This window comes from Aedes aegypti, chromosome 1, assembly GCF_002204515.2.
Source record: "Aedes aegypti strain LVP_AGWG chromosome 1, AaegL5.0 Primary Assembly, whole genome shotgun sequence".
Taxonomy (NCBI): domain Eukaryota; kingdom Metazoa; phylum Arthropoda; class Insecta; order Diptera; family Culicidae; genus Aedes; species Aedes aegypti.
Window position 1 is genome coordinate 30,470,942 of NC_035107.1, and position 9,695 is coordinate 30,480,636.

Genomic DNA, 9,695 nt, shown 5'->3' on the forward strand with positions numbered 1-9,695 from the left:
CCATTTATATCAGTTGCACTAGACCCACGATCCTAAAAACAAATTCGAGCACTTTTGCGGCGGGGGGACAGAGAACGGACAGCCCAAAACGAAACGTCAAAGTTCTTCGCAGTCGACTGCGGAAAACAGCAGTCTCTTTATTTACGTTTCGCCATCGTTTAGATTTTCAAGGGAAACATTTTGCAGTAATTAATTTTCCTGAAATTTAGTGAGCAAAACCCGGTGCAAATCCTGTTGAACCATGGCGGGTGGCGCGTCGCGAGTCCCCATCTCGATGCTGCTGCAGGACAAATCCAGCCTGCCGGAGGATGACGAGGAGCCGAAGAAGCAATCACGCGAAGATTGGCGCAAGGCCAAAGAGCTGGAGGAGGCCCGGAAAGCGGGAACTGCTCCGGCCGCCGTGGACGAAGAAGGCAAGGACATCAATCCGCACATCCCGCAGTACATTAGCTCGGCCCCCTGGTACTACAACACGGCCGGACCGACGTTGAAACATCAGCGGCCACAGGATGACCGGAAGAAGGAGGTCTCCGGAATCGACGAGTGGTATAGGCGCGGAGTGGACACCACCAAGGTGGTGACCAAGTTCCGAAAGGGAGCGTGCGAGAATTGCGGCGCCGTGACGCACAAGAAGCGCGATTGTATGGAGCGGCCACGGAAGGTGGGGGCGAAGTTCAATGGAGCGAAGATTGCCCACGATGAGTTCGTGCAGCCGAAGATTACGTCCGATTACGACGGGAAGCGGGATCGGTGGGCCGGGTATGATCCGGCCAATCACCGGGAGATCGTGGAGGAGTACCAGAAGATCGAGCAGGCTAAGAGGGAGCTGAGGGCGCAGAAGCTGAAGGAGAATCCGGATGGGGGCACGGATGAGGAAGCGGATGAGGACGACGAGGACAAGTACGTGGACGAGGTGGACATGCCGGGAACGAAGGTGAGTCACGGGGGGAGAATGTATTGGGGAATACAAGGATTGACTAACAGGGCTGGTCACTAAATTAATGAAAGTCTCAAAAAAGTCTATTTTTTATGGAATGTCTATAAAGTCTCTATTCTAAGCGTAATGGTATCTAAAGTCACTTCTTTACATATCCTGAAAAATTTCTCAAAGCAAGTCGGAAGGTCTCCTTGGAGAAATTTCTGGCTCGAATCTTACAGAAATCCCTAACGACAATTTTGCATGAATCCTAAGAACTCCTGGAGACTTCTCTGGATAAATGACTACTTGAATTAGTGTATGTATATTTTCAAACGTAAATCTTAGATGAAACATTATGGTTCCTGGTAGTAATTTCTGAAGTTAGATATAAATCCCTTAGGAAGTCCGTAAAAAATTACCATTAACTTCTGCAGAAATCTTCGGAGTAATATCTAAAGTAAGCTTCGGAACAATAGCTGAATTAATTTCTAATGACATTCCTGAAGAAAATTATAAACAAATATGATCGGTAATACTTGTCGAAATGTTACGAGCAATATTTGAGATCCCTAAAAAATATTATCTCATGATTCGTTTTTGTTTTCTTGATACGTTTCCTATCTCTCTTTGATCCCTACCTGGTCTCTTTTTTCCAGGCATAAGGTCTGAGAAGTTCCTATTTTCAAGAACCTTAGCTAACAGCCTTGAACTTGTATTTTTTTTTCTTTGTTTCTCCTTCAGGTCGACTCGAAGCAGCGGATCACGGTCCGAAACCTCCGAATCCGTGAGGACACGGCCAAATATCTGCGCAACTTGGACCCGAACTCGGCGTACTACGATCCGAAGACGCGTTCCATGCGTGACAACCCGAACCCGAATTTGAACCCGGAGGAGACGGACTTTGCCGGGGAGAACTTCGTCCGCTACTCGGGCGATATCCAGAAGCATGCCCAGGCGCAGCTGTTCGCTTGGGAGGCCCACGGAAAGGGTGTGGACGTGCACGTCCTGGCGGAACCGACCAAGCTGGAACTGCTGCAGAAGGAGTACGAGAAGAAGAAGGATCAGTTCAAGGACGACGTGAAGAACACGGTGCTGGATAGATACGGCGGAGAGGAACACTTGAAGGTTCCTCCGAGGGCACTGCTGCTGGCACAGACGGAACACTATGTTGAGTATAACCGATTCGGGAAAGTGGTTAAGGGAGAGGACAAACCAATAATCAGATCCCAGTACGAAGAGGACGTGTTCACGAACAATCACACGAGCGTTTGGGGCTCATTCTGGAAGGACGGAGTCTGGGGCTACAAGTGTTGCGAATCTACGATCAAGAACTCGTACTGCGTCGGAGACAATGGCAAGACGTCCGGATTGGCCAGACCGCCAATGGATTCCGAACCGATTGCAGGTCCTTCCAAGATCGTAACTTCGGATTATCAGAGAGAGTTACCACCAGTGGTCACTCAGAAGCCGACGAAGAAGGATAGTGACGACAAGGAGGATGAGGAATCTGGAAGCAGTAGTAGCAGCAGCAGCAGCAGTGAGTCCTCCTCGGACTCCGAGGAAGAGCGCAAAAAGTCCAAGAAGTCGAAGAAGAAGCGCAAGAAGGAGAAACGTCGCCAGAAGCGAGAAGAGAAGAAGCGCCAGAAGCAAGCGGAGAAGTCCGCCAAGGTCAAGGACAAGCTGCAGCTGGCGTTGATGGCCGAGGAGGAGCACCAGAGGCGGGCTGGGGAGTTGCTCAAGATGGACGAACGCAAACGACCGTACAATAGTATGTTCGAAGCGAAGGCCCCGACCGAGGAGCAGATGGAAGCGTACCAGATGAAGCGACGGCGGGACGAGGATCCGATGCTGCAGTTTATGGATAAGTAGGACTAAGATTTGAGTTTAGCTGTTAGGTGTGTAACAATGTTCTTCTCGTGCAAAATGTTGGGGGAGCTTTCGATTTCCTGGAGATATCACCATCCATGAAAGTTAGGTGAGTATTGAACTGCATTGGGTGGGGGGAAATGGGTTGATCTCATCCTCGTAGCTAATTGTCAAGGAAATAATTCAACGGTAATAATAGAAGGGAGAACAGAAAATTCAGACAAGAATCGGGAAATGAAACTGGACCGTATTCAAAAGAAAACTTACATCAAGTTTCCCGAACAGGATTCGAAACATACACGACAAGATTCAAGATACGACAGTTTGAGAGAAAATTTCCGATTGGATTCGAGACACGAATCTCGACAGAATTCAAGAGACGAATTCCGATAACATTTGAAAGACGAAACCCAAAAGGATTCAAGAGACTAATCTCGACAGCATTCGAAAGACGAATTCTGACATGATTCCTGTAGAATCTTAAAAAGGTAAGAGAAACTAATCTCGACAGGATTCGTGACAAAATCAGGCGGGGTTTTTTATCGAATCTCGACAGGATTTGAGATGACATCACGGAATTTATTCGATACGAATTTCGACAAAATTTTGAAGGATTCGAGAAATTAATCCCGACAGAATTCAAGACACAAGTTCCAACAGCATTCGAGAGACGAATTCCGACAGGATTTGAGAGACAAATCCTGGCAGGATTCGAGAGAAGAATTTTGACAGGATTCAAGATACAAACCCCGACAAGGTTCGAGAGATGAATCCGGACAGGTTTTGATAGTCGAATTTCGACAGGATTCGGGAGACAAATCCCGACAGAATTGTAGATACGAACCCCAAACGGGTTCAAATGACAAATCCCGACAGGATTCAACATCCGTCACGAATTTCGACTTGATTTGGGATGAAATTCGGCAGGATTCCAGAGACGGATCCCGACAAGATTCGAGAGGCGAATTTTGATAAATTTTGAGAGACGAAAAACGACAGAATTCGCAAGACTGATCTTGACAAGACATTCCTACAAAATGTCGAAAGAAGAGTCCGAACAAGATTCGAGATACGAATCCCGACAATATTTTGAGATTCGAATCTCGATAGGATGTTAGAGGTGAATTCTGTCAAGTTTTACGTGAAGAATATTGGCAGGTTAGGAAAGCCAAATCGTGTATAGGATTCGAGAGATGAATGCTGACAGGATTCAGGAGATTTGATAGAAGAATATTGGAGACTTTTATCTGGAAAAGCTGTGAGCTCCTCTCTAGAAAAAGGTGCAAGCTTTTCTCTAAAAAAACTGGAAGCTCATCCAGAAAAAAACATGAACTTACTTTAAAAAAGCTAGAAATTTTTCTTTTGATATGTTGGAAGCTTTTCTCTGGAAATAAAAATGAAAGCTTTATAATAAATCTTCGAGCTGTTTAGTAGAATACCTATAAGTAGATGAAAAAAACCGAATTTAGTACTATACCATTTTATTGGGCAGAGAATAGAGAAACACGTCTTGTCTCGCGTGTGGACGGAACTAAAGTGAAGTTTATTTTACAAAATCTTATTCTAGTTTACAAGTCATAGGTTGCTTCGTTTTCTACTTCAATACATTTAATTCCACTAGATGAGTTGTGTTTGATCCTTCGACCTTGACGATTGCTCCTGCGGGGGCCGGCGATGAGGGCAGGATCAAACATGTCGCGCGTCGATCGAGTAAAGTGAAAAAGTGCCGCTTTCGATTAGTTTTTTATGATCTTCCAACATTGACGCTTGCTCCTGGGCAGTGCTTCAAGAAAGCCCGAGTAGTCGTCAGTTGTTTTCCATCACGGGTCGCGCGCCTATTTTCTCTGAGTGCTTTTATATAGCCGAGCAAACAACTGAAGCTGAAAGAGGATTGTTGCTGCTCAATGATGACGGATCAATTGGTGAGCTCGTTTCATGCTACTGTTCCTATTCTATAAAATATGTATGACTGTACCGTTAATCGTTACAACGGTGAGATGTAAATATGATGTTTCAAAAAAATATGAATGGTTCGTCACTGTGAGTGTCGACATAAACTCTGATTCATAAATTATTTATGTCTAAATTTTTTTTTATTCAGTACACCTTCTTCTTTTTACCTTTATTTTTGTAATCAAAAATAAAACTTTGAATGGTTCGACACTTCAAGTGTAGACTTCCGAAAGGTTCACTTTATTCAACAAACTTTGAAAGGTTCGTCACCTCAAGTGTCGGCATAATTCTTCTCTACATAGATATTGTTCATATCAAATGAAAATATTATATTTACATATAAGCATGTTTATATCTCACAAATAATTATTTATTATGGTCTAATCGCTTATCAAAGTGAATCCTGTGACCCAACGATCCTTCCCATTAACAAACATCCCTCCCAGTAACCTTTGTGGAGATGCAGAGGCAAACACGGTCTCCAAATAGCAAAGGTTACACACTAACATTCCTTCCCCCAATCCCACCTGACTGCAAGGACGTGGCCGGCGCCGTTATTGACCTTGTATAAATAGAGGCACTGAATTATGCACACTGAAGAAGATTATGGCCAATCCCAGCCGAACTTCTAGTTGATTCTTTGTGCATTTTCACTGACTTCGGTCAATCATGGAATAGCAACCATTGATATGTGTAGTCAGTCTAAGCTAAGCTAAGCTAAGCTCAATACATTTAATTCCACTAGAGTTTGTATCCTTTGACAGATACGCGTATTTCGACCTCAACTGTAAGGCCGTCTTCAGTGTCAAATCTAGTACACGACACTGAAGACGGCCTTACAATTGAGGTCGAAATACGCGTATCTGTCAAAGGATACAAACTCTAGTGCAGTGTTTCCCAAACTTTTTTGACTTTCGCCCCCTTGAGACCAATATTTTTCGGAATCGCCCCCCTGATATGAAATTTAAACATTTGTATTAAGCGTTAAACTTACATTGAAGTATTGATCAACATCTCATCATAAGTATACCGAAATCATCATCAAAAAGTTTTCGGCTCACTTACTGCTTTTTTGTCTTTTTTAATGTTTCTTAAGTTGTTATTATAAATTTACGAAACTTTGGATAATGCATCATCGGCTGTTCTGGTAGCAGACCAATCTATATACAAAATATAAAAAATTTAATTATCCCGATTTTTTTTTTTCAATTCTTCATTTACTGAAGAATAACATTAAATTTAGATTTTATTAAAGCTTTGATCTATGCAATTTTATGTCGCTCAAGCCTATTTTTAAATAGGGTGTTTTACGTATATGGCATTTAGTGATTTTATTATTGGAACCTGATTTTTGTCCACCAAAGTCACATAAATTTATTTATAAAATTATTTGTATTATAAATACTGATTAGTACTACTTACTTGATACTTGATGGGCTACAATCCGCTACGTTGAATCTACGCAGAATGGATAATTCTTCTCCACTGGGCTCGGTCCTGAGCCAATCGCTTCCAGTCGCCCTGAACGTTAAGTGCCCTTAAGTCCTCTTCAACTGCAAAAAGCCAACGTGTGCGTGGCCTACCACGAAGCCGACGGCCTCGTCCGGGTTCTCTATTGAATATTATTTTTGCTTGTCGTTCTTCCGGCATTCGTACCACGTGACCAGCCCAACGCAGCCTGCCGTGTTTTATGAGCTTGATAATATACACTTCTTTATATACTTGGTACAACTCATGATTCATGCGACGCCGCCAGATGCCATTTTCTTGTTTACCGCCGAGTATTGTTCGCAGCACTTTACGCTCAAAAACTCCAAACGCTTTCCGGCCGACCTCTTTTAACGTCCAGGATTCATGGCCGTATAGAGCAACCGGAAGGATAAGAGTCTTATATAGCGCGAATTTTGTTTTCGTCTGCAGGCTACGGGACTTAAGCTGGTTACGGAGCCCGTAAAAAGCCCTATTCGCAGCTGCAAGACGCCTTTTCACCTCGCGGGTAACATCATTATCGCAAGTCACTAAAGTACCAAGATACACAAATTCTTCCACTACTTCAAATTTTTCACCACCCAGCACCACTTCACTACCAACGTCACGATTGGAACCACGCTGTCTACCAGCGATCATGTACTTAGTTTTGCTGGTGTTGACGGTAAGTCCAATCCTCGCTGTCTCCCTTTGAAAAGGCACGAATGCCTCTTCTACGGCTCGACGATCAATTCCGATTATATCGATGTCGTCCGCAAAACCCAGGAGCATATGCGACCGGGTAACGATGGTACCGCTTCTTTGTACGCCCGCTTTCCTTATAGCTCCTTCGAGAGCAATGTTGAACAAAAGGTTCGAAAGCGCATCTCCTTGCTTCAATCCATCTAAGGTTACGAAGGAGGTTGAAGTCTCATCCACAACCCGCACACTTGATTTCGATCCATCCAACGTTGCACGAATCAGTCTAATCAGTTTCGCCGGAAAACCGTGTTCTACCATTATCTGCCATAACTCATTTCTCTTTACTGAATCGTACGCCGCCTTGAAATCAATGAACAGATGATGAGTCTGCAAGTTGTATTCCCGGAACTTATCAAGGATTTGTCGCAAGGTAAACATTTGATCCATCGTTGATCGGCCCTCACGAAAACCAGCTTGGTATTCGCCGACGAAGGACTCCTCCAGCGGTCTCAATCTGTTGAACAGAATACGCGATATTATTTTGTACGCCGAATTGAGGAGCGTTATTCCTCGGTAATTGGCGCACTCCAATCTGTGGCCCTTCTTATACAGAGGGCAGATGAGGCCCTCCAGCCAGCTAGCAGGCAATTCTTCTTCCTCCCATATCCTTAACAGAGTACGGTGCAGTAATTCGTACAGCTGCTCACTACCGTGCTTGAAAAGTTCGGCCGGGAGCTCGTCTTTTCCAGCAGCCTTACAGTTCTTCAACTCCTCAATCGTTCTTCTAACCTCATCTAGCGTCGAGGGCTCCACAGCTTGTCCATCGTTGCTGATGATTAATCTGTTCTCAGATGCGTTCTCTCCATTCAACAATTGCTCGAAGTATTCTTTCCACCTGGCAGCCACTAAGATTTTGTCTGTCAGCAAGTTATCTTCGCGGTCATTGCACATGACGGGAGACGGCGCAGTTTTTCTCCGTACGCCATTGACAGTTTCGTAAAATCTCCGCATATCGTTTTGTTCGATGCTGTTTTGCGCCTCAGTAATGATGTCCTCTTCATACTGCCTTTTCTTTCTGCGGTGAATTCGTTTCTCGGCTGCTCTAGCTTCCTTGTACCGCTCTCTATTCTGCCGGGTACCAGACACTAACATCCGACTTCTGGCAACATTCTTCTCATCCGTCACATTCTGGCACTCCTCATCAGACCAACCGTTTCTGGGTCGTCTCTGAGCAGTACCTATCACCTCTCGCGCTGCTGTGCTCATCGCACCGTGGATAGACTCCCACAGATTGTTGAGGTTTTCGCCTACGTTGTATCCCCTTATCCGCTCATCAAGCTTCCGGCGGTACTCGTCTGCTACACCTTCTGTTGATAAGCGCTGGATATTGCGCAACGGTCGCTGTGTTTTTGTGTTCACCACGGTAGACAACCGTGCACGAATTTTACTAACAACGAGATAGTGATCAGAGTCGATGTTTGGGCCTCTAAAGGTCCTCACATCGATGACATCCGAGAAATGCCGACCGTCCACCAAAACGTGGTCTATTTGGTTGCAGAGCTCGCCATTTGGGTGCATCCAGGTGTGCTTTCGGATGTCTTTGCGTGCAAAGTAGGTGCTGCTGATGGCCATCCCTCTAGCTGCAGCAAAAGTTATTAGCCTTAGGCCGTTGTCATTGGTGGCGAAGTGAAGGCTCTCCGTACCAATTATAGGGCGGAAAAAATCCTCTCTTCCGACCTGAGCGTTGGCATCCCCGATAACAACTTTTACGTCATGTTTTGGGCACTCTCCGTAGGTCTTGTCGAGACAATCATAAAACGCATCCTTCGTGTCGTCGGGTTTATCGTTTGTCGGCGCATAGATGTTGATCAGACTGTAGTTGAAGAATTTGCCCCGTATCCTCAATACGCAGATTCGTTCATTAATCGGTTTCCACCGCATAACACGCTTCATCTGCTTCCCGATCACTATGAATCCGACGCCATGCTCTGCCTTATCGCTGCCACTATGGTAGATGTTGTATTTGAAAGCTGTGTTGGCGACGGGATCCACCGCCCTGAATTCACGTTCTCCAGTTCAAGGCCATCTTACTTCCTGAATAGCAGCCACGCTCACTCCAACCTTCTGCAATTCACGAGCCAAAAGGCTCACTCGTCCGGGTTCATTTAACGTCCTGACATTCCAGGTACCGAGTTTCCAATCATAGTCCTTATTTCGTTGCCAGGTCGGTTGCCGAAAATATCGTTCGTTATTTCTCCTTTCTCCATTTTTCGTGGTAGGTAAGAAATTCGATATGCTACCTTACCAGGGTCGCGATACCTACATCACGATGGTGGGGCTGCCACCTTAGGTGTAGCTGACGTGATACAGCATTTCATACTCAGCCGCTGGATGCCAGAACAGACGCTGTTTGAGCCGCACCTCCTTGGTGGACAGACGCTCGAGACGCACCTCCTCACTCTAGCTGATGTCAGAAGGACAACAGTGCCCAGGCTGCACTACCAACTAAGTACGCAACCCTTAGCTGGCGGTCTTTGTCATCATTTGACCCGTGGAAGCGTGAGGTAGGGACTTGTGAGGACCAGAGCTATGTTGGACGCTCCTTCCTAGTTGTCGGCTCACCATTTCACAGCCCTGATTAGTATGCGTGTCAAAAAAATATCAAAATGAATAGTTTAACAAATGTTATAGAAAGAATAGAAACTAAGGCTTCCTTATTGTAAAGATCCCCCATCAAAAAGTTACCAAACCTTTACACTTGTAAATAAATTTCAAATATCACCAAATG

General features: G+C 44.9%; 1 protein-coding gene across 1 annotated transcript; it reads left to right on the top strand.

The window, feature by feature from the left end:
- The first annotated feature begins 96 nt into the window (after positions 1–96).
- On the top strand, positions 97–2,843 carry LOC5564714 (pre-mRNA-splicing factor Slu7). Its single transcript, XM_021839302.1, has 2 exons — positions 97–934; positions 1,661–2,843. The coding sequence occupies exons 1-2, from the start codon at positions 242–244 to the stop codon at positions 2,786–2,788; spliced, it is 1,821 nt and encodes a 606-aa protein (XP_021694994.1). The 5' UTR covers positions 97–241; the 3' UTR covers positions 2,789–2,843.
- The last annotated feature ends 6,852 nt before the right edge of the window (positions 2,844–9,695 follow it).

Bases quoted from the DNA above. Each gene is read 5' to 3' on its own strand.
- LOC5564714 (XM_021839302.1), top strand. From the start codon at position 242: ATGGCGGGTGGCGCGTCGCGAGTCCCCATCTCGATGCTGCTGCAGGAC. The intron at 935-1,660 runs GTGAGTCACGGG...TTTCTCCTTCAG, and splicing joins TGGACATGCCGGGAACGAAG to GTCGACTCGAAGCAGCGGAT.